At 41.8% G+C, this 23,038-nt stretch overlaps 4 protein-coding genes across 5 annotated transcripts in view; 1 reads left to right on the top strand and 3 right to left on the bottom strand.

Annotated features, from left to right (window-relative positions):
- The window catches only part of cadm4 (cell adhesion molecule 4), a 134,614-nt gene extending 131,472 nt beyond the window's left edge, over positions 1-3,142 (bottom strand). The window contains exon 1 of the mRNA XM_041044045.1: positions 2,774-3,142. Coding sequence (XP_040899979.1) covers positions 2,774-2,846 — 73 coding nt within the window. The 5' untranslated portion in view covers positions 2,847-3,142. The remainder of the gene's footprint in view (positions 1-2,773) is intronic.
- A 3,025-nt stretch (positions 3,143-6,167) lies between these two features.
- si:ch211-79k12.1 (uncharacterized protein LOC568891 homolog) lies at positions 6,168-15,036 on the bottom strand. Its single transcript, XM_041044682.1, has 7 exons — positions 14,887-15,036; positions 14,085-14,206; positions 13,156-13,354; positions 11,924-12,069; positions 9,642-9,786; positions 7,995-8,139; positions 6,168-6,942 (listed from the first exon to the last, which is right to left on the bottom strand). Exons 1-7 carry the CDS (start codon positions 14,933-14,935, stop codon positions 6,855-6,857), a joined length of 894 nt encoding a protein of 297 aa, XP_040900616.1. The 5' UTR covers positions 14,936-15,036; the 3' UTR covers positions 6,168-6,854.
- Positions 15,037-16,339: 1,303 nt separating this feature from the next.
- Positions 16,340-19,058, top strand: taf12 (TAF12 RNA polymerase II, TATA box binding protein (TBP)-associated factor). 2 transcript variants are annotated; one of them, XM_041044814.1, is made up of 6 exons: positions 16,340-16,418; positions 17,205-17,433; positions 17,701-17,778; positions 18,089-18,203; positions 18,462-18,550; positions 18,745-19,058. In XM_041044814.1, exons 2-6 carry the CDS (start codon positions 17,353-17,355, stop codon positions 18,778-18,780), a joined length of 399 nt encoding a protein of 132 aa, XP_040900748.1. In that variant the 5' UTR covers positions 16,340-16,418; positions 17,205-17,352; the 3' UTR covers positions 18,781-19,058. The 2 variants fall into 2 exon arrangements, with proteins under 2 accessions (XP_040900748.1, XP_040900746.1); XM_041044812.1 differs by having other exon boundaries at positions 16,358-16,505.
- Positions 19,059-19,239: 181 nt separating this feature from the next.
- On the bottom strand, positions 19,240-23,038 carry rab42b (RAB42, member RAS oncogene family). Its single transcript, XM_041044811.1, has 3 exons — positions 22,703-23,038; positions 22,330-22,589; positions 19,240-21,391 (listed from the first exon to the last, which is right to left on the bottom strand). The coding sequence occupies exons 2-3, from the start codon at positions 22,545-22,547 to the stop codon at positions 20,941-20,943; spliced, it is 669 nt and encodes a 222-aa protein (XP_040900745.1). The 5' UTR covers positions 22,548-22,589; positions 22,703-23,038; the 3' UTR covers positions 19,240-20,940.

Here is a 23,038-nt window from a genome sequence, read left to right as displayed (position 1 = left end):
GAAACTCTAACGTACTGTGTAAGCTATCTATAGTCAAAGTGTACATGTATGTGTACACACGTTTCTGCACCTATGTGGGTGCTCATGCATGTTCATATTTTTAGTTTTTGTGTGTACAGCATTTTCCTTGATGTTTGTGTTTACATGCCAGGCCTCCCTTCTGTGACTCACAGCGACATTGATTTATGCATGGCCTCCGTGTGTGTCTGTGTGTGTGTGTGCTTGCACGCATACACCAGCTATAATTGGTATTCAAATCTCCTCCCACAAGTACGTCCAACTGCTGCCGTTTTTCAATCGCCAGAGCCCCAGCCAAGGTCCAAACAGCATGATGGGGAACAAGCTCAAACGGATGGCTCTCATTGCACACATTCAAATAAACAAATGGAGGTGATTTAATGCACACAGCGATAAGGCAGGTGGTAATGGAGGCATATGAGAGGAATAGGAAGGAGGCGGGAGAATGGAAGTGATGGAGGGATGCGTGGTAGCAATTAAGGTTGGGCTTGCAGCAGAGGTGGAGTTAACAGCATTTGTTACTGTACGTGGAGTGTAAGTTTGGCCCACAGCTGCTGTGGATCAGCCACCCCCACAAAGTCATGCACACAGTGCACAAACACACACCGCTGACTCTGTGTGTGAGTGATTGTGTGTCTGTGTGCATGTGGGTCCCCCAGGCCTGCCCGTCAGACACACTGTGAAGTCTTTCTGCCTTTCTTCTCCCACTCTCCCTTGCTCTTTTTTGCCTTTCTTTCTCTCTCCATCTTTCCATTCCTCTGTCTCTCCTTCACTCCACAAAGGAGACCCAAGTCTCTCAGCCTCACCATCTTCACAGCACCCTCTCAGTCTGTCCGCTCATCCATCTATCTGCCCAATCAATCTGTCCATCTCATTCCTAGCATAATAACAGCCACCCACCCCCATCCCCTCCCACTTTTGCCTCTCCCTTTGCCTTTCCTCTTAATTGGTTTCACCATTTTTGTTTTTGCAGGAAAAATAACCAAGACATGATGATTTATTATCAGAAATAGTTTTTTAACACATGCAAGGTATGTGTGCACATGTGCACGGTGTTCAGAAACAAACCGTCTTTACAGTTCCTCCTCTCCCTCCTTCCTCCATCCACTCCCTGCCTGTAACACCCCTCCACCCCCAGGCCCCCTGTCCCTCCCGGCCCCTGTCAGTGGCTAGATTAATGACAGTGATCATTGAGCAGCCCCCAGCAGAGGTTGCCTGCAGCTCAGGCAAAACCCAGCACTGTAAGCAGCGCACACGCACAGGCATACAGACGTAAAGCACATTTACATGCAACACACAAGCATATTCATAAATTGGGCATCCAGACACACACACACACACACATCCTACACAGTACTCCAGTTAGACTAATGTACAAACGCCTACACACTCATGCATATAAATGAACCCTACACTGAGCAGACATACAAACAGATACACACACACAAGAAAAGAAATCAATACACAAGCCATGGTGAATTTGGTATCAGTACAACCAGGAGAATAGCTGTGGAGCAAAGTAGCACTCCCTATACACAAGAGACATCATCACAACAACACAGTACAGGTTTGACCGTGACAAAGCCCAACCGAGCACTTAACCCCTTCACTGCCTCAGGACAACGTAAACAAAGCCCCAAAGAGCACAACCACCACAGGACACAAACCACTGAAGCAACATCTGTGTGCACTTCCTCGTTACCATTCCTGTCCAGTCAGAATCCCTGAAGCTTTGGGTGGAATTTAATAAGGTTTGTTATGAGTCTGTATTTCAATCCATATACAAGTAGATGGCACAGAATACCTGCTCAGAGTTATGACTGAGCCTAATCCAAATCCTTATTTTTGCAGCATATGCACCAGTTATAGGGTAGTGAGTGACCGTGAAAAAACATTGTGCGTACAGGGGAGCGATGCAGGACTATCCCAGGCTGAGATGTTTCAGTGGGAAAATAAAAGCAACAAAGGCACTGAAGGTGCCATTAGAAGGCTTTGTAATAGATTGTTAGATCTTATTGTATCTGATAAGCTGAGGTCTCAAAGGTACTTTCAGTCCCTCACATTACTGCAGAATATAAAAGCAGTAACAGACACCGATGCTGAGTCTGCTATGTGACACATGTCTGGTCCACTGCGGGCATTTGTTATGAGCTCTCGTGGCTGTCAGAATATTCAATCGGAAATGTGTACATGCATAGCTGTATGCAGTAGGTGATGCTTTAGGCGACGTGTGTCACGGACACGGACTGTTCAGAAAAAAAAAACACAATAATCCAAATTCTATGACGCACGAGGGTCAACAGAGCATGGGATGATTTCATTAAATATTCCGCGTGGGCAAAAAGTACGGGCAAGCCTGTTCTTTTCACTTTTGCTTTTATTTTTGAGGCATTTTGGGGTCTTTCCGAATTATCACTTCCGTGAAGTGATAAACACAACGAGTCATACCCAAGTAGGGAAATGTGACAAAATGTAGACCAGACTGGCGCAAAGGGGTTTGATTCTAATTACCCGGTGTTGACTACTAACACTGGTCCGCAGGATGATTGTAAACTGAAATATCCGCACGTGTTTTTTGTCTCGCGGTGCGCTCCTTCTTCCTGTCTTTTCCCTGCTTGACAAGTCTGCCCGGGTGCAATTTTAAGCGTTTTATCAGCTTCTTCTTCGAACACTTGAGCAAACTTAGAGACAACACATCGAAACAGCTTCACGCTCATTCAAATCACACTCATTCATTCTCTCGTTCGAGGCTTACCCGTGCGCACCAAGCAGGCGACTGTAATGACGGCGAGAGGGACGCAGTAGCTCCACACGGTCGCGAAAGCCATCGCTGTCGCCGATATTCCCCTCGGATCTCTTGCTCAGTATTCCTCTTCCTTGGAGAAATCAGAGTGACATGAACCCGCAGGTTCACTCTCCGATGGCGCCTTCAGCGTCTGCGTGTGCGTATGTGTGTGTGTTTGGGCGTGCGCGCGTTTGCGACTGTGCGTGAACGAGTGTGTGTGTTTTATCAAGCGCTCGGTGCGTAACAGCAGGACTTTACATAGTAATGTCCCCTCTCACACACACCCACGTTCTCTCCCTCTGAATGCCTGAATGTGATGGCTTGGCCGGTTTTACTTGGTTACTTTACATTGTAAATGAATTTTGAAGCTTACCACTAAGGCGGGCCTGTGTGACATGCTGACCAATTGCAGAGAGAAGGAGCAGGTGGAGGAGTGTGCGAATGAGAAGGAGGGGTTGGGCTTCAAAAAGCGACTGGCCATACAGGAGGGGAGGAGAACTGGGGAGGGAAGAAGGGCTGCATCTTCCAATTAATTGAAATCAATTCGCGCTAAACGTGATTGATAACCAACATTAATTTTCCGACACAAATAACCAATTTATTTCAAATTCAGTTCCACGGAGCGAAAAGGATGTGTGGCACAATGATTAAGATGACGAAAATGAAACAGATGTTTATTGTTGGAAGAGACAATAATGTTGCAATCATTTATTGCATTCTGAAGTCACTTGGAAGAAGATGATGTAGATTAATCAGTGCCTGTATTAGCGTATTAGTGCTGATTCAATTGCATGTCATTAATCAGGTGGACTCACTTTCTCCCTGTTTTTAAGACTGACATGATGGCAAACAGGAATTATTACTTTACGCCTGGTTTTCTTTTAACTTAAAAAAAAAAATCATATGCGCAGACGCCTCGGTGTGTTTTTAAGTTAGTGGACATTTTGTTGCAGGGACTCATCAAGGAGAGCCGGGAACAGACCTGAGCGTATTCAGTTAAATCACCGTTCACAGTGACGGTAATGGCCCGGAACAAAAACTTGCGCTTCGGACGAGCCAGTGTTCCTGCTCATCTGTAGTCAGGGCCTATTAGGTCCTGCTAAAGGGGCTCTTTAACTTTACCCTCATGCTGTGGCCACAGTTTACCCATAATTGTGTTTTCCAGTCAGAGAGCGCTGCTCCATTATGAAAATTGTTTTTCTTGCCACATCTCCTTTTTCCCTCCCTAATCTAGTGTTATACTACGGGCTTCGAGCCTCCAGAGCTTGAAAGCATCTTTTTGAAACTGTATCTTTGGCGCCTCCTTCAGGTTTTATTTGGTATATCACGTCATGGATCTCAAATCTGCTTTGGCGTCTCTCTCATCTGTCACAAATCCCCCAGACACATTGGTCAGTTTGGTTCAAACAGTCAGAAAAGTTCAAACAGGCAGTAAAGCATCAAAGCAGTCTGTTAGCATTAATATTAATATTTCTACCCTTAACTTGCTTATGTTGCTTTGAACTCTCTCCTCATATCTGAGCTCGACTCGTGGATCTGCGCAAGATCTTAAAGTCTCAGCTTGAGGCTTTCGCCGCTAAATGAGTTTCTTTCTTGAGTTTTAACCTCGTTGTTTTGGTGAGGATAATATCTGCCCCGCTTATTCCCCAATTCCCATCCCATGTCATTTTTCCCTGTCAGCCTCTCTGCGAGTGTTTGTTCCCCACTTGGCAGGGAGTCGGTGGCAGCAGCTCCCCCGCACCAGATGGGGCATTGTCAGGAAGTAATGAGGGAAAACACCTGCTTCACCAGCAAACTTCACTCCTTCATTTTCTGCCATTTGACACAACATATGCAGGATGCACATACAAAACCAAGTGACCGTGACGAGAACAGCAGTGGGTGATGGCATACAGTTACAAATGTCTGGCACTTGAATGTATTAGGCAATGAGGTGTCATGTTTGGCATAACTCACCTTTACATGTAGGTTTGTGTACTGAGGGGTGCCAGGATGTTTGCCTACCTAACTTATTGACTTTAATGTCTGCATCCTTGTCCAGTTAGGACCCTGCTTTGACCAGGAAAGGCATTTTATCTCCTCTGTATTCTGTGCACAGCTCCTGCATTGCCCTAAGCTGTTGTCTGGTGGTTTATCCATGAGGCACTATCAAGGTCAAAATGTCACTGTAAACTACACTTCTCTCCCCCACAAACAGAGCCTCGTACCTCAGGGACAGCTCCACTGTGTGAAATTCCTGATACATAATCTTGTCTTTTCTGGCCAACCGGATGAAGCCCCTGGACCAAAGCCCACTAGGGAGCACGCAGCTTTTCACTCATGACTGACTCAAAGGCCAAAACAAAATGGTGCTCACTGGCATTTCACATGCAGGGGGCATTTTAAATTTACAACATTGTTTTTTTTTTTTATTTCCTGCAGAGCGTGACAGTTTTTTAAAAGTCTTTCTGTTTTGGTTATAGTCTCCCTATTTGTTGTTTCTAGTTTCCTGGGCTCGGCGGAAGACATAAAGTAAGCAGAAGTTTGTAGGGGTGGAAAAGAAATGCGAGGAGTCTGTAAAATACTCAACAAAGGATGGCTGCAGCAGAGGCGAGTTGTACAGGGGGCTTGAATAATCAGTTTAATAACATTATCCTGGCTGTGCTCTGTGGTGCATGCACCCGTTAATGGAGTGTCACTGTTGAACTGCCACTTCGCCCATTATTAACGACGGCCTACGGTCAACCACACACCGATAATAAAACCACATAAAACCCAACATAACTTCAACAGACAAGCGTAATGAAATTCTCAGCATTATGAGCACGGTTATGGTAATAAGCGATGGTGCTGTGGCACAGCGTTAAGGGTTACAAGGCAACAGAGGAGAAAATTAAAAAGATGAAGTTGTAGGCTTTGATGGTTATTTTGCAGAGAATTGGAATAGACTAAATCTGATCCAGTTAAAAAAGAACTAGCAGTGGCTAACAATGCTCTTACAATGAATGTGAAATGCTCCAAGGTTACCTGACTTTAGAATTATTTTCATTCTGTGAAAGTCAGAGTCTTTAGATTTTGTGTGTTTGTGAGCTGAACTGACTGAGAATGGGTTTTGTGCTTACAGACAGATGGAAAAAAAAACAAAACACAAGTATACAGGCACAGAACTTTGAGTAAAAGGTCATTGCTTCAGAATACGGTCTTACTGACGGAAGGGGAAGGTCGGTAAACAAGCTGATGCAAGCCTAAGATAGCACTCACTCACAAGTAGATGTGCGGCCAAGCAAGCATGCATGTTCGGCTTTCACCATGTCGTCAATATTCCCCAACCTCTTTTGTATTTCTAAAACGGAACAAAATAAATGGCACGCAGGAGGACAGTAAATATTTTCTGGAAGCCATTTATTATAGAATAAATCCAAAGTACAGAAAATTAAATAGTAGAGTGCAATGTGCTTGAGAGCTTTCATGGTAAAGAGAGATTATAATAACATTTTCACAAATGCTTTGAGCTGGTTCTGCTTTGGAAAAAAGTTTGAAAGGGAAACAAAATCAACAAAATAAAACCTTGTCCCATCACCCAAATGGTTCATTCGTAATACACAGCTGAGCAATTATGTTTGCAACAGAAAGGAGAGAATTGCATGTGGAGTCTTTTCAGCTCTTACAGTACACAAGAATCATCCCCCACCATTTTCCATGCTGCAGAATAAATGAAGATAAAATTGCCCACCTTTTTGTCCAAGACGCATGACTGCAGTCTACACCCACAAGCAAAGCAGCGTCTGTGTCTCTAAAGCAATCTTTTGCCCTTCAGGTTTTTCTTTTTTTGCGCCCAGCTTGTTACTGATTTTGATTTTGTTCTCCCTACACTCTTCCAATACCCCTCTTTGCCTCCCACCTTTCCTCCCTCTCTCCTCCCCCAGTGTGACCATTCATAACCTTACCCCATTCCCTCCCTCCTTAAGTATCCCTTCTATACCATCCGTCATTTTCTGGCCACCCACTCCATCTTCCTCGTCTCTCACTCCATCTTGCTGCCCCTTCCTCATCCTTCCACCTGCCCATGCAGTCACACCAGAGGCTGTTTGTCTCCACAGGCAGAGGGTAGGGACTCCGAACTGGCTTTATAGATAGGCTTTTTCTGAGACCGGTCATCACTGAAGAGAGGGAGAGAAGGAAAGACAAAGGAGCATGATTATCAGTATATCGACCTCCCAGTAGGCACTAGAAAAGTATAAGTGAGGAAATTATAGACTATAACTGAGCGATGGAGCCACACCTGGCTATTGATATGAAAGTCCATTTGTCTCTTTTTCGCTCTCTGCCCATCTTTGTACACACGTGCTTGTACACTCATGGCAGCGCATGCTCAGCCATGTTTGTAAGGTTTAAACTTTTTTCTTTTGTGCCACCTCAAAGACACAGAAGTCATATATAAAGCACGCATTTATGAAAATTCTGTCTTTTGAAAATGCTTTTTTTTCAGGTCCTATGGATAAGACTTTAATGAGAGAAGCTGTACAGGGTCACGTTGAACATTAACGTGCTGTCAGGATACAGGTTTAATGGGATTTCCACTAATGTTCTTATCATTGCCGTGGCCCTTTTTATACTTTATATACTATCACAGAACTAAACCCATTGCTATTAGCCCAGGCTTTTCATTAGCAGAAAGTATGTGGAAACACATGGCAGAGGAAGGAACATAAAATAGATCATGGATGAGGTCAAGTAGGTCAGACCTGCAGAGGCCGACCTTAATATTCAGTGTTATATTGCCTTTTAAAACACATAAAAGCACACCGGCATTTGTCTGCACATGTATGGAAAGGTTTTTTGCAAGAACACTTTGCATACTTAACACACACACACGCAATATGAAGTACACGCCAAGGTGCACACAAAACACACACACTGTAACTGAAATGGCCCTGGTCCTATCACATGAGACAGAATGAAATATTGCAGCAATAGCCACATCTGTAATACGAAGTCAAACTGCAGGAGGAGAGACTGGGGCTACGTTAGGGAAAGAGGAAAGTGTACACACACACACACACACACACACACACACACTCACTTGCATTCAGAGGCATGTTATCCATCAGATTTTGGACATGATTTAAGATGAAGAGCATAAGCAAAGAGCAAAGTGATTGCTTATTATGAAATAGGAGCAGACACAAATACTCAGACAGTTGTTTCTTACATGGGTCCCTTGCTGGTTGTGGTTTGCTTGGCCCTGCGGCACAGGAATACACTCACGGAAAGGATGAACACCAGGAGAGCCACAGCCGCAGCCGAGGTCATCAAAATGAGACGGCCATTACTAGACTCGTACCAAGGGGCATTCTCTGTGGAACAGATCAGTCAGACACGAAGGGGAACATGCATCACACCGAATCTGAAATCAGCTAAACTATGAGCTTCCAACCTCCAGGCAAAGCTTCTAACAGAACCTCTTGTTTGTGGGAGAAGAGAGTGTCTGTTAGACATTTAGAGTCTAATACACAGCACTGATCTTACAGAAGACTGCCTGTGACAATCTTTTAAGAAAAAAAACTGCTTTTCTTCCTTGTGCATGAATTTTCAATATATAATTAATATTTGAAAAAGTGGATTTTGTGGACCTTATGTTCTAAACCCTTTCTTTAGAGTACCGGACAAAGTAAATGTGGAAAAATTAAGGTTATGACATTTTGAAGCAGCAGCAAACACTGGAGATGTTGTGGAGCACAGTGACCAACAAGTAAACTGAAGAAGTAATAAGATAATTCTAGCATAATAAATAACATGTATTGGTTTAATTGCATTTTTAGAGGTTGCGTAATTTCAATGATTGAAATCGCAAGGCTCATGAATTCTGCTGGGTGAGAGCCGGATGTTTAAAAACTGTAGTGCATGAACACAGAGCAGTCATCTCACAGGTCACTGATAAAGATGATGAAGACAGATGAAGTGCTATAAATTGGATTAGCTATAATGTTGTAATGAAATTAGTCCTACACTTGAATAGAATAGGACTGTCCATCATACAAATTCAGACAAAAAAACTTTGTAGACATCTGTCAATCAGACAACTGGATTTCTAATCAAACAGCATCTGCTGACTTTCACTTATTATTATCATGTACTGTATATTTTCTTAAGATTTTAGAAAGTCCCGTGGGTGCATCTAAATCATTTTCAAATAAAGTAAAATAAAATAAAATAAAATAACAAAAGTGCCGCAACCAATCACCTGCTCATAAAATTCACTTTCTAATGGCTCAAAATATTTCGAATTCCTCTTGAGTCTGTATCTCTTCACTCTGTGCTCTAAAGTGCACTTATGTTTAAAGCTCAGTTGTTGTCATTTCCATTCCTCTGGTATGATCATCTTGCATTTTCATTTGACATTTCAGAGGTAATTTCACTCAGAAGTTCTTTGTCCTTTCACCTTTTTAATGTGAGGTGCTTTCATAAATGTTTTCACTTCTCTTTGTTGGAGCGTCACCGTCTTCTTCCTACACAATTTCTATGGCAAATAAATTAAACCTCAACCCCATGCTAATTCCTTAAAAACTTCAGGCATCAAAAGTCCCACACAAATAACAACTTCTACTTATGTCCCTGATGATGTAATTGCACCCAGACACCTGACCTTTCTGGTCACATTTGAGTAGCTGCTTTAAGAGGAAATAGAGCACAACACTGTGTTTTTTTGCTCAGAGAATGTTGAAAGCTGAATTTCCCAACAGTTACAAAGAAATCCAAAACCAGTGTTTAGAAAAGGGAAGTGGAAAACAACTGATTAGACTCAGTCAGTACAAAGGGCAACAAGCCTTGTCCAGGTAGATCTGAAGTTTTTTCTCACCAGGAAGTACAGTGATGGTGACTGTGCGTTTCTTGCTGAGTGATTCCATGGAAGGATGTTCAGCCATGCAAGTGTACTGTCCTCCATCCATCGCATTCACCTTCTTCAGTGTCAGCTTAGAGGAAGGTAGGATCCAGTCGCTACCCTGAGAGGGAAAGAAAGAGACATATGAGAGCATACAAGTTAGTGAAACAAATAGAAATAAGGGCACAAAGTAGAAATAATATTTTATTGGACAGACTGTTTGCAACCCTTCAAGACAAATTAAAATTGTGCTTAGCTGGAAGCACAACAGAGGTGGAGAATAAACAATGCTAGCAGACAAAAGAGAGAGACAGAGATAGAAACACAGACTGTCAAAAATGACGAGTGTAGAAAGAGAAGAGAGCAGGTGATAGAAAAGGAGCAGAAAGTGTCATTTTGAATTTGTGGAAAGAGGGACAAAGAGAGAGCAAAACAGAACAAGATAGGGAGAAATGGAGAGACTGGCAATGGTAGTGGAACAGAGGCAGAATGACAGAAATATCTGCTGGTGTCCCTCAGAGAACAGTCCCCTAAGTCCCAAATGAAGTGTATTTACCTGAGCACTAATCCCAATGAATGAATACACATCGACACAAGTCAATAACCCAGATAACACCATCATCCGCAAAGAATGATGCTGCAACAACACACTGTTAACACAACACATAATGAGATGGCAGGGGAGTGGGATGAATTGTTGACACAAAAATAGCAGCACTATTATGAGATAGAGCCCAACATGGGAGGAAACAAATAATAGGCCAAACACAAGGATTGGAAAACAAACGAACGTGGAGGAGGGGGTAAAAAAAGAAAAAAAAAAAGACATTACACCATGCAAATGATTTGGCTCCTGGGAGCTGCAGCTCCTGCCAAGAAAGTCCATTTCAATTTGAATGGATCTGAATTAAGAGGATTTCCCATAAAGGCCAGGTCTGGCCAAAGCAGCATTTTGTATGCAAATCCACTGGCTCCCAAAGCAGTGGCCCGTTTCTGCCTCTGTCCTGCTGTCATTACCGGGGGCCAATGTGCCTGCGGCGACTGTCTGTCAAAGTGGGCCATTCTGATGCCACTTTCTGCCCTATATTCATTCCTGTCAAACATACAGTGGGCTAACACACACACAGACAAACACACTCACACAAATGAACACACTCCCATCAAGGACTCCAACCTCATCTTATCATTTCCTTGAATGTGTCATTCCTCTTTTCCAAAGGTCTTGTGACTTCTGTAAATGCAGCACGAACAGATTGACAGGTGAATCGTGTGTGCTGGTGCGCTAAATGATTCCACCTCCATCAGGTGACGGACCTGTCACTCATGCTGACAATAATTGTTATTCTTCATCAAAATGACTGCATATCCAACAAATGATGACAAAAACCTAAAGCGCTACATGTGATCATATGAAGGACAAACAGTATTAGCAGTATAAAATGTCCACTGAATTGGATTTGGACTTGTAAGCCCATTTAAAACCAGGATTAGCAGTGACCCTTTAACAAGCATATTAACCCCGAGCCGACTTATCAAGAAGAATAACAAAAGCGGAAACTTGGCAATTTCGTCTGCCTGTTCCCAGGATATATTCATAGGTGCATAGCTTCATCATACCTGGTCGTGGTGATTTTGATGACACCTTGAAAGTGTAATACCATTTTCTCACAACAAGGGTATAGTGCATCTCCCAGCTCATCAAATTTTTCTTGTTCTACATGCCTGTTGTCACGATGGCATTTTACACCGAGACGACTTAATTTCCCTCGGGCGGGGGTTTCTTAGCTCAGCGAAGAACCCAGTTGAATAATTCAATGCCGGTTAACCAAACACTAAAAAATCATTAGAAATCTCTCCGCATAATTGTTTTCAGGTTGACTGGCTCTTGTCAAGACCTCATTAAACTATTAATCCTCTGTAAGTGGGCAAGTTGCAATCCCCAGCGAGACGTGGGCCTAAGCCAACTGGTCACTTAAATACAGAGCACTTCTTCTGTGAAGGGGATGGAGAGACGACAAGCAAGGGGAAACAAGTGGCTTGACAGAGTAAGGGAGAGAAACAGAGACGTGTTAGAGGAGGAGAGAAAGTTAAGAGAATGCTTGAACAAAGCCAAGAGAGACCTGGAGAGACTGGAAGAAGACAGGAAAAAATAAAGAGGTCACATCGAAAGTGGAGGCAGTGAGCAGGAGACAGAATGACAAGTTTCCAAAAGCATAATGAGGGCACTGCCATCGTGCAAATTCCCAAGGCTTTCTCACCTCTTTGTGCCAGAAGTATTTCGGCTCCTCTGATGAGCTGGCAGAGCACTTCAGCTCCACGTCATCCCCAAGTTGCACCCTCAGCTCCTGTGGGACGCCCAGGTAGCTGGTGTAGCCATCCCTGGACAGTGACAGCTCTCCCATGTCTAAAACATGGTGAGAATGGGGAAGCATGATCAGGCATTAATGAAGCAAGAGATTTAATATACACTGAAGCTACTTCTTCAAGAGTTTGAGGATGTGACTGAACATATGTTTGTGGTGGTTGCAGCTGGTAAACACTTAGATCTTTTAAGTTTATTTGAGTATATAGGCTCAAGTATGAATGCCCCCCAGAGGTACAGACTGTTCCAAGCAATCAATAATAATGATAATAGGCTTCATCTTATCGAAGTCTTTAGAGAGGCAGTGTTGTGAATAATGGCTCATTTTCTCTTCCATCTCAATAGATGGCCCATGTCCATCTAGCTCCTGGCTTCTCTCCTCCACTGTCTCCTTCAGTCCTTTAGTCCATTCTAATCTTTGCCTCTTATTGATTCCCCCCATGAGACTGAGGAGCCTATCAAGCAGCATTACGGTCGATTTGATGGCTACTGAGAAGATAGAGGACACAGATAATCTGGCTAGCTATGTCTTGGATGCCGTTTCATGCAATTGTGTATCCTGCATTGACAGCTTTAAACTCGAGCCCCATCAGGGCAATATATCTTTGCTAGCTTTGAGTGCAGAAAAATATTCTGAAATGACTGTAGCCAGCATATCATAGGTAATAAAGTGTTTGCATTGGATCTATACTTTTTTGCAGTTGTTTTGTTGTGCAGCTGCCCTGCATAGATGTGTCTTGTGTTGTTAACTATTAATGTGTTTTTCGATGCCTCACTGTGAGGAAGGCTGTGTCTACAGCATCTGAAGGATTGTATTTATCTCCTTCTGGTTAGAAATATGAAGAAAACGGCAAGGACTCACAGTTTCTCTGTTCAGTTTTCTCACCTAGACTGTGTACTAATGTACATTCAGGTGTTTTATATGCTTCCCTCTTTGTTAGTAATGTCGGTATTCTCACTTATACCAGACATTTCAAATCTCTTTGACCTCTGCAGGACACAGACAATATGAAAAATCTAAGGTTTCTTTGTTTTCAAACAGGAAATACAGTGTCATAGAGTCATTGTGTCAGACTTTCAGCAGACAGCTCCCACACAGCTTCTACGCATATCAACCCAGGCACTCACAATGGACTTTGAAGGACAGCGGCTGGGAGGAGTTGTCTGGTGCGGTCACATTTTCGGCGTCGGACACACAGCGGTAGGGCCCCTCAGAGAACCTTCCTGCATGAGGGATAGACAGGACTAGACTATCAGCCGTCCGCTGAGTTTCCATGGAATAGAAGCACCAAGATCGCTCAAAAACTGGATGCCAGCTCTGGATGTACTGGGGAAGAGAATAAAAGGAACAAAGAAACAATAAAAGGAAACTGAAACAAAAATATTTTTTTGGCCATTCCACTGTAATCACAGTAAGTTTATAGTGATATAAAAACATATTTAAGAAAGTGAAAGGCAAAAACATGGCAGCTTAAAAAAAAAAAAAAAAACTTAATTCGATCATTGGATCATTGTTGTGGGTGATGGCGATGGTAATTTTTTGCTGCATATTCTCAGAGTCACGTGTTCTCCAAAAGTGACATATTCACATTACATTACTGTGACAAGTATTTTGATCTAAAACATTTCATGTGTTACAGTTTTTAAAAAGTTCCCCACTGTGTCAAACCTCAGGGAAGTCAGCTGCTTGATGTGATATTTACACAGAGCAGTTACCCATTTAGGGACAGGCATTGCAAATTAGTTTAGGCTATAAAAGTTATGGCGTGACAATAAAGTTTCAGATCCATTCAGTTTGACATGCTTATGTATAGTATCAGTCTACATATTAAAAAAAAATATCATAATTATCTTTTTTTCCATTACTTCAAGAGTTATTAAGATTCATTATACTTTTCAGTTTCACAGTACTTCAAACAATAACCTCACCACAATTACTGCAGTGTTGTAAGCAAAGCCAAATAATGGTGAGAGGAGAGTCCTGAACTTTTGAAATGCATCACTTCTTTCCTCTCTTCTCTCTCACACCCACCCAGCAATTTGTTCCCATGACTTACCTTGGAGAAGATCTCAAAGCGGACCTGGCTGATGTTGAGTTCAGAGTCTGTGTACAGACACTCCAGTGTGATCGAATCTCCCTCCAGAACAGGAGAGGTTGGCCCTTTAATGAGCAAAGTGGCTGCATGTGGACAGAGATTACAGATGCAGGTTACTGATCACAACATGAATGGATGTGGGGCTCAGGAGCGTTGACCTGTACTGGGGATCTAACTGCTGTTCTGGGCAACACTTTCAAAACAGCTCCTTGTTTTCCCTGATATTTTTTTTCAGTTTTCTGCTGGAAAACTACAGAGACTCTCTAAGTCACCATGACCACATGACCAACAACAGGTTCTTCGACTTTACTGACACTGATAACAACAGAGGCAATTTGTCTTTCACTTCAGGCAAGACAGACTGCACAAAAACTGTTTGCAATATTCTTTTCGCAGTTAAGAACTGAATAAGAGGTTGGCCTCAGCATACAGTATATACATAAATATATTTAATTGTTTTTCTTGGCAGTCTCTTGATAATTTCAACAACAGTTTCTGTTTTCATCTGAATTTGAAGCCACCTGGGGAAAACCATCACTGTTACAGAAGAACTTCCTCCAAGCTCAGAGACAGACAAGTACGCAGATACACACAAACACGCAGCACACACACACACACACACACACACACACACACACACACACACACACACACACACACAACAAAACAAAACCCTGGAGCTTCAACTGTATGAATACATTTGTGAGAAAAAAAAACACCAGAAAAAGACTTTAAGACTAAACCAACAACAAAACATATTTACCATAACTGCCGTGTATGAGGGCGACCAGTGCAACCAGGAGTACTTTCATGGCTGTGACAAACGATGTGCAGTCCTACGCAGCTTCTGATCTGAAATGAAAGTTTGCTCTCTATTTATCTGAAACGCAGTGTAGGTGTGGCTTTCATTTCTGTGTTTTTCAGGAAGTGGGTTCAAAATAGTCAGAAACACGAAGAAACCATCATTTCAAATTGTTATAAAGCCGAAGATAAATTGCTCTATAAGCTTTATGTTAAAGCATGGGACTTATGACTCATCTTTACCGATGAGAACTCACACCTGAAATATTGTTTATGTGAAGAGTAAACGAAGGCAATGGTGCTGCTCCAATAATCAAATCCACTCCCAGTGCGTCATTTGTCTCTAAGGGGAGTCGGACCTATCACGTTTTCGGTCTAAGTTTTGTTGTTGTTGAGGCCGGTGTTTTTCCAAATGCGTCCAGCGGAACTTGAAAGAAGTCTGGACGTGTTTCCGCAGAGCTTCGAAATTTCCAGGCGTGATATGTGATATGTGATGCCGAACAAGCAAACATTTTATGCATCATTTCCTGTGACCTTTGTTTCATTAGCTGTTAACCAGAGCTGAACAGGAGAGAGGAGAAAGTGAAAAACACACAGTCTGCCAAGCTCTCAGAGATAGTTTGCTGTACACACACGTACACTTGACATGTTTAGACTGAGTGACATAAAACACTGTAAAGTATGAATTTTCCACTTGCAGCCAGATAGTAAGCTACGTGTCTTGCTGCTTAAAGCCTGCCACTGTTAAAATGTTATATAAATGTATGTATGTGTGTGTGTGTGACTCCAAGTCCTCCTTCAAGGGGGCCCTTTGACAAATATTTGTTATATGCATGGTAGTTTAATTACTTCCCAAGGCACCTAAAAAAAACAACCAGAAATGAAATAGCTGATTAGTTAATTAAAAGAGAATTTAATTGGCATCAAGTTTGATAACTGATCAATCCATTTTGAACCAAAACTTCACTGGTGCCAGCTTTTGAATAGTTGCCAGTCCCTCAGTTTTCTATGAGAGTAAACTCATTGTCTTTGCATTGACTGTTGGTCACACAAAATCCAAAGTTTTCTCTCCAGAAAACATTTCCAAGGCTTTCTTGCCACTTGATAGTTGAAATTTGTCTTCAAAAAGTGCCTCTTAAAGCTCATTTTGTAATTTAGTGGTGCACGTTTCTAAAAACAAATTATGTAGACTCAAGTTATATGGAGTAAACCTAGGACTTCTGGGGCCCCTAGAGATCTGAGGCCCCCTGGGGAGTTTCCCGGTTTGCCCGGTTGTAATCCAGCCTTGGTGTTTGCGGCCACTGCGCCGTATCCACTCTGACTGTGACTAACGCAGAGGAGGATTGGAGCTCATCGATTTGTTGGATCTTGGTGTAGTTCTACAGAACAGCCAGCAGGTGGCAGGGCAGAGGTGACGTGTTGCCACAGGAAATAGGTATAAACAAAGCGGAAGTAGTGAAAAATATCCTCGATCATTTTGCTAGCTGTCCAGAGGTAATTTGAAGCGGTCATTTCTGTATCAAATTGCGATATTGCCGCGAGCGGTGCCGAAACATGGACAGATAATGTTTGTTTAATTTGGTAAGTTGGTGATTTAAAGCGTAAATTCGAGATGCAGCGTCTATAAAACCACACCGCTAGATTAGGTGCTAGATTAGCCTGTCCGGCTAACGGCAACGCTTAATAGCTGCTATTGTTTTTAGCACATAACGCTATGTTTATGTCGGTATTTTACTTGGTTGCTTTATGTCTTGAAGCGGTCCAGTCTCTGAATAGTTACATGTGTGGGGTTTTTATTTTTTGAATGTACTGTTCTTTTGCTTTCTCCTTTAATATTCTCAGCAGATCCCGTAGCGATGTTTTACGGCTAAATCTGTTTATGTCTTGTAGCGAACACACATAGCAAACGTTTTTTAACATTATAAAAGCAATTAATGTAATGATAAACATTATACATAGAATTTTTCGGAACAAAGTTACAGAGTGCTTAACTTGGAGTTGAATAAAATGTTAACTCTGCAATTAAATAAAGTCAACATTTCATTGTCATTTTCATTAGTTAAGAAAATGAAGTATACACCGCCGTGAAATACGACCAAAGAGAGTATAATAATAATAATTAAGTAGATAAATCATGTATTGATAGGAACTGAAAAAATATAACATTGATATAACTCTTGTTAAAGATTGTGCTATCTAGTTTAAGCCCGTTGATCAATCTGTTTAACCTAATTATTATATCGTTGGTATATAAACAGTGTAATTTCTGCCTTTTCCCAGCTTTACGGACGTGGTCCCTGTCGGAAGCTAACCCATTACACCTGTGCCCATCTTGGACTGTCTGACACATACAGACACAGAGGAGACACAACAGTTTAGCCTCCAGTGAAACTCCAGAGTCCCTCCACCTTTTCTTGTGGCCACCAGCATGGCTAATAGCACCACAACAGCTGTTAAGGTTGTGGGGGCCTCTGGCCCTCCTGGCAGAAGTAGCCCAGAAGGATCTCAGGTCAGTCAATTTCTATTCACCAAATCTGGTATCTAGATAGAGTCCTGCTGACTTGCTGCCCACATATATGAATGTAGTATATGAATTAGAAACAGTAACCTTTAAATGTGGAAGAAAACAGTAACCTCTAAATGTGGAAGAAAAGTGTGTCCTGTTGTCATTATTGCAATTCAGGCCATCACTAAACTACTATAGAGAGCTCACAACATCTGCACCCATGAACTGTTTTGTAACGGAGTGAATGGATACATTTGCTTCCTGTTGCAGGTGCTCAGTAAGAAGAAGCTGCAGGACCTGGTGAGAGAGATTGACCCAAATGAGCAGCTGGACGAGGATGTTGAGGAGGTCTGTGGTTTCAATTACAGTTTGAAATTAACACTGTACTGAGATTTTTTTTTAAGTGTAGAGTAAGCATAAACAACAGTACATTTTTTTTCTGTGAAATTAATATCACTTACATCTTGTACGATCGTGTTGCTCTAAAGTTTCCCTAACCTTACTGCCACATCCATCATGTGGAAACTTATTCTGTTCAAAGCCTAGCTGCATGATAAATGGTGTGAGCAGCTGAGGACACAAGGGACTTTCCAGCTGTTGTGGGATGTTGCTTTACTGAACATGATTGATGGTTTTCAAAATGCCTGTCTTTTCTCAGATGCTGCTACAAATTGCAGATGACTTTATAGAAAGTGTAGTGACAGCGGCCTGTCAGCTGGCACGCCATCGGAAGTCCAACACCTTGGAGGTGAAGGATGTTCAGTTACATCTTGGTAAGTGACCATAGTTTGGTGGTCAGCCTGTAATTACTGGGTGACAGTAACTTTCAAAAATGATGGGATTAGGACTTGTAGGCAAATTATGCCCCATGTATCATGGCCATTAGATGAGCAAATCATTAATTTCTTAATTGAGGTTTCTCAAATTTCCTTTTTATAAATATAAGGTGTTTTAGATCTGAAGATTTGTTGGAAGGCCTGAGTAATTCTTACAGCCTGTGTCCTGCTGAGAACGTGCATTGCTTTTCTTAGAACGCCAGTGGAACATGTGGATTCCTGGTTATGGTTCAGATGAGATCCGGCCGTTCAAGAAGGCTTGCACCACAGAGGCTCACAAACAGGTGAGCAACAGAAAGTTTTGTTTCTGTTGGACATATTAGAATATTGGTACATTACATGTAAGTGGTACATTACATGTAAGTGTGCACAGTTGTTGATTAATAATCTTATCTGTGTCAGTAACATCAGTTTTTTTTTTGTATTGGAATGAACATATATTATGGTGGACCTAACATTTTGTAATTTTTCATTTCAGAGAATGGCGCTGATCCGCAAGACAACCAAAAAATAGCAAGACTGTACACTAATATGTATGTTTTTTTTCCTTTTCAACTGGGATCTTTTTGGGCTAAGGTGAAGAAAGAGAGGGTTTGGGTAGGAGTATTTTTTTTTTCTTTTGACATTAGTGTTTCTCTGTCATGTCTCCCTAACTTTTTAGTGTTTTGCCAGCACCATCACACAATAATGTAATTGCTGTCTCTGATTCTGTTTTTTTTTTTTTTCATTAATCTAAGCCTGGCAGAACTCTATTCATTGTATTTTTGTCAATAAACATTTACTGGGATACTTCTTTTGGATTGTGAGCACCTCTGTATCCAGCGTGCCTTTTGATACTCTTGAGTATTTAGACATAAATGTTACTGATTCATCTGCCTCCGTAAAATGATCTTTGGTGTTATCTTGCAAGTAATAGATAATCATAAATGTTGAGTATGTAAAAGATTATGGCTCCCTGTTTACCCACCCTACTCGTACAATGTTGTTGATAATAGTTTTTTTTAATGCATAGAGCGTTTATAATAACAAATTCCTATACTGCAGATAGTGTCCGCAAATACGGTACATTCTTTGAATTCATTGATGAAATGTATGTGCTGTATTGTTACTGAATGTAGGTTTTATTACACTAACACATTTATTTCAACCACTGTAACTTTTATTTTTTACTTCTAATTCAGCAAATTGCGTCAAAATAATGGTAAAAGAAATGATGCCTGGACTTTTCACAATGTCAAATTAAAAAAATAAATAAATGACTGATATTATCAAACAAATAGAAGTTTTGGAGTATGGCTTCTGTTGCCAGACTGGAGTTAGCCAAGGGAGCTAAATGCCTATCTTCAAGTTTGGAGGAAAGGCTTTTAAATAAGTAACCTATGGCAAATTAACCTATTGATTTTCCTTTAAAAGTGATTCCCCACATTTAATGACACTGACAATTATTGAATCTCCCAGTAGTTTTAGAAATACCACACTAATGTACAGTATATGAAAATACATCAAGGGTAAAATGGAAGCAGAACATTTAAAATCTTGAAATATAATTATTTTAGTAGCTGCATATATTTACAGTGAACCAAGGACACAAACCAATATACAGACATAGCAGTAAACAACTGATTAGTGAATCTGGGTGTCTTTTGGCAAAATAAACTGCATTTTTTGCAGAAACACAAGAGGTTGTTCATCAGCCAGGTGAACAGTAATTGCTATGGGAACTTCTCACAACATTTCAAAAGAACAATATCCAAAGGCACCCTGGAGTTTTCATTGAATTAATTGCAACAACTGCCTGAAAACAATCACTCACTTTCAGGATGCTGTGCAATTATTGGTACTACAACAAAGCCTTTTCCAGACAACAACTCAGGCTCAATAGATTAGTTCACATAAAGGCTTATGGTGATGCTTATAATTTCAGCCAGGGGACCCAGTAACTTAACTGCTGCCAGTTATGAACAGAACCAGCAAAACAAGTTATGACCTTAGTGTGGTCATGAGCTGTGAGCAGCAATTTAACTGCATATTAATTTTGGTTCTGTAAGACCAGACCTCCAGGTTCCAGTGCATGGGTCTTAAGGTCTGAGAATTGATGGTAGGGAAGATGTAGATTGCGATGATAACAAAGTCTCATCTTTAGCACCTATTAGACTTAAGAAGGAAAAAGTTCCAGCTTCTGGAGGTTATTATTACAACCTCTCTTCTTGATCAATTCAGATCAGCTGTGAGGCCAGCATCGAACAGAGGAGTGCACAGACCTTTCTGCAAAGTCTTATAAATACAACAATCTATAGATTTTGCATTTAAACAAAACTCTATAGCCACACTTTTCTAAATGCAACTATTACCACCCTAACATGCTCACAGAGACAATGTTAGCATGCTGATATTTACCATTGCGCTATCTTTAGTTAAGGGATCATCAAAGTCATTAGAATTTATCCACAAGATTTATTTTTAAAGTAAGTAAATCTTCACCGACTTAGGAATGGCAAAATATTGTACATATTAAGACAACAAAAATTTGAAACAAATCGATCTTTTGCTAAGTTTTAAAGATTGTATCTTCACAAATGTGCAAAAAATGCAGTTCAAATCAGTGTTTGTCCTGATGGCCACACATTTCCGTAAAATGTCACCACAAATCTGTGGGTGACCACCAGTCCACAGTTTAACCACAGCACTTCTTATTGTTCTTGGCGGCTGTACTTGGCTGAGCCAGGCTGGCTCTCTGTAACTGCAGCGCCTGTGGGACAGTGCACTTAACTCCATCCCAGCCCTCTTGCAGCTCTATCTCTCCACTCAAAAGACCCTGATAGACCCGTCGAGTGAGAAGTTCAAAGGACTCCCTCACATTTTGTCCTGTCTTGGCAGAAGCCTCCACATACGGCACCCCTAGCTGACCGGCCAGTTTCTCAGCCTCTTCTCGACTCACCACCCTCTCTCCAAGAGCATCTCGGTCACTCTTTTGACCCACCAGGACAAACACAACCTTATGTGGCTGCACTCTGTCACACACCTCGGCATGCCACTCCTTAATATGGTCAAAGGATGCTCGGTTGGTCATGTCAAACACCAGCAGGCCTCCGACTGAGTTGCGGTAATAAGAACGGGTCACTGACCTGAGGAAAAAACAAAGGAATAAACAAACAAGTGAGAGGACATTTGAATTTCAACACATGAAAAACCCAGAACCCACACTGGGCAGTGCAGAGTTTAGACTTTGCTACCAACTTATTTCCTGTTCCAGTGAGCAAATAATCATCTGATTCTCTCCACTGTTTGAGTTGAGCTCTTTTAGATAAGCAGATTGAGAAAAATTCTTCTCTTTGTGAGAAACTGATAACCACTGTTTTTTATCCTAATCATGAAACTGTCAGGGTGCAAGTCGTTCCCCCATGAGTGACCGAATGTTTAAAGCAAAGGAAAGGCTTAGAGAAGGATCCTCCCAGCCACCAGTTTGTGAAAACTTACTTCTCCATTAGAATACTTCTTTATGAAAGCAAATAAGATTTGCCTGAGCTTTTAGCTGACTCTTGTGGGATTAGCAGGCTACAGATACCACGCAGAGAAAAGGTAAGCAAACAAACAGGCACAGTTTGCAATTTGCTACGGTTCAGTCAACTGGAGAACTGAAATAATGAATTTAGAGACAGAATGAAACAAGTCTCTCTGAGTTCTTTCATTAAATATGCTGAGCATGGAGAATAATGCCTTTTCCACTTTAAGCATTACACATACTGTAACTCTGTAAACACTGCACAGTGATCTTGTGAGGGTGACAGGGTGGATATACAGTCATGGCTGGAAGCAAACACTGATGTACAGATCTGGTGTGAATGGGACCAGCAGCGGTAGTTTATTTGGAAGGTGTATTTGCATGCACCACAGACATATCTTGAATATTAATCATAGAATGGTGTTCTGTTTTCATGATACATTTGACTGGCATGTAAAGGCAAAGAGGCACTGTACTAGTAATGGTAGAACTACTACCAGGCCTGGTGCATAAAGACAAATACCTTGTCCCCCATCTGTCCTAAGATGAATTTATTCTCACCTGAACCTCTCCTGTCCAGCCGTGTCCCAGAACTGCAGCTTAACACGGACCCCCTGCTCCACCTCCAGGAAGTGAACATAGAAGTCTACGCCCACTGTCTCGTTGATGATCTCCAGGAACAAGTCCTCAGTGTAGCGCTTCAGCAGGGAGGACTTGCCCACCGTGGAGTCCCCCAGCATGATGATCCTGAACTGGTACTGCCACAATGTCAGGTCCATTGTTGCTGGTGGCGGGAATACCAATGAAGACAGGGGAGACAGCTTGTGGGGATACAAAGATGTACAGAGTAAGTTCAGAGAGAAGGGGCAGAATGTTTTATGAGGCTGTAAGTAAAGTTGGGAGTGGTTGAAGAGGAAGCAGCAAGAGATGAAACCTGCAAGTGACTAGTAATCCCACACCAGCTTCCCACCAGTTTGTGTGTGTCTGACACTCCAAACGGTGAGTAACAACCACAGCAGCCACTCCTTATTAATCTCGCAATCAATAGAGCAATCTGTGTCCACAATCATCCCACACTCCTGTATATATTGTAGCTCTATCACAACTCAGTCTTATTCCTATGGTGGCTCCTCAAATCCACAACAGAAGCAGGTATGTAGAAAAATCTGTCCCAAAAAGTAGATCCTGGTACCGCTGCAGTTCTCATCCGAGCTGCTGATCTTCACTGCTACTGTAAGCATGTGCATGAGTGAGCTGTGCAGGGGCGTGT

The sequence above is a fragment of the Toxotes jaculatrix genome, chromosome 8 (assembly GCF_017976425.1).
Source record: "Toxotes jaculatrix isolate fToxJac2 chromosome 8, fToxJac2.pri, whole genome shotgun sequence".
Taxonomy (NCBI): Eukaryota; Metazoa; Chordata; class Actinopteri; family Toxotidae; genus Toxotes; species Toxotes jaculatrix.
Note: the sequence above shows the minus strand (reverse complement) of the source record. Positions and strands in the feature narration are given on the sequence as shown.

Excerpts from the sequence above, each read along its gene's own strand:
- si:ch211-79k12.1 (XM_041044682.1), bottom strand. The coding sequence starts at position 14,935 with ATGAAAGTACTCCTGGTTGCACTGGTCGCCCTCATACACGGCAGTTAT. Across the intron at positions 13,355-14,084 it reads GCTTTGAGATCTTCTCCAAG|TACATCCAGAGCTGGCATCC; the intron begins GTAAGTCATGGG and ends TCTCTTCCCCAG. Across the intron at positions 9,787-11,923 it reads AATACTTCTGGCACAAAGAG|GGTAGCGACTGGATCCTACC; the intron begins GTGAGAAAGCCT and ends TTTCCCTCTCAG.
- taf12 (XM_041044814.1), top strand. The coding sequence starts at position 17,353 with ATGGCTAATAGCACCACAACAGCTGTTAAGGTTGTGGGGGCCTCTGGC. Across the intron at positions 17,434-17,700 it reads GTAGCCCAGAAGGATCTCAG|GTGCTCAGTAAGAAGAAGCT; the intron begins GTCAGTCAATTT and ends TTCCTGTTGCAG. Across the intron at positions 17,779-18,088 it reads TGGACGAGGATGTTGAGGAG|ATGCTGCTACAAATTGCAGA; the intron begins GTCTGTGGTTTC and ends GTCTTTTCTCAG.
- rab42b (XM_041044811.1), bottom strand. The coding sequence starts at position 22,547 with ATGGACCTGACATTGTGGCAGTACCAGTTCAGGATCATCATGCTGGGG. Across the intron at positions 21,392-22,329 it reads GCTGGACAGGAGAGGTTCAG|GTCAGTGACCCGTTCTTATT; the intron begins GTGAGAATAAAT and ends TTTTTTCCTCAG.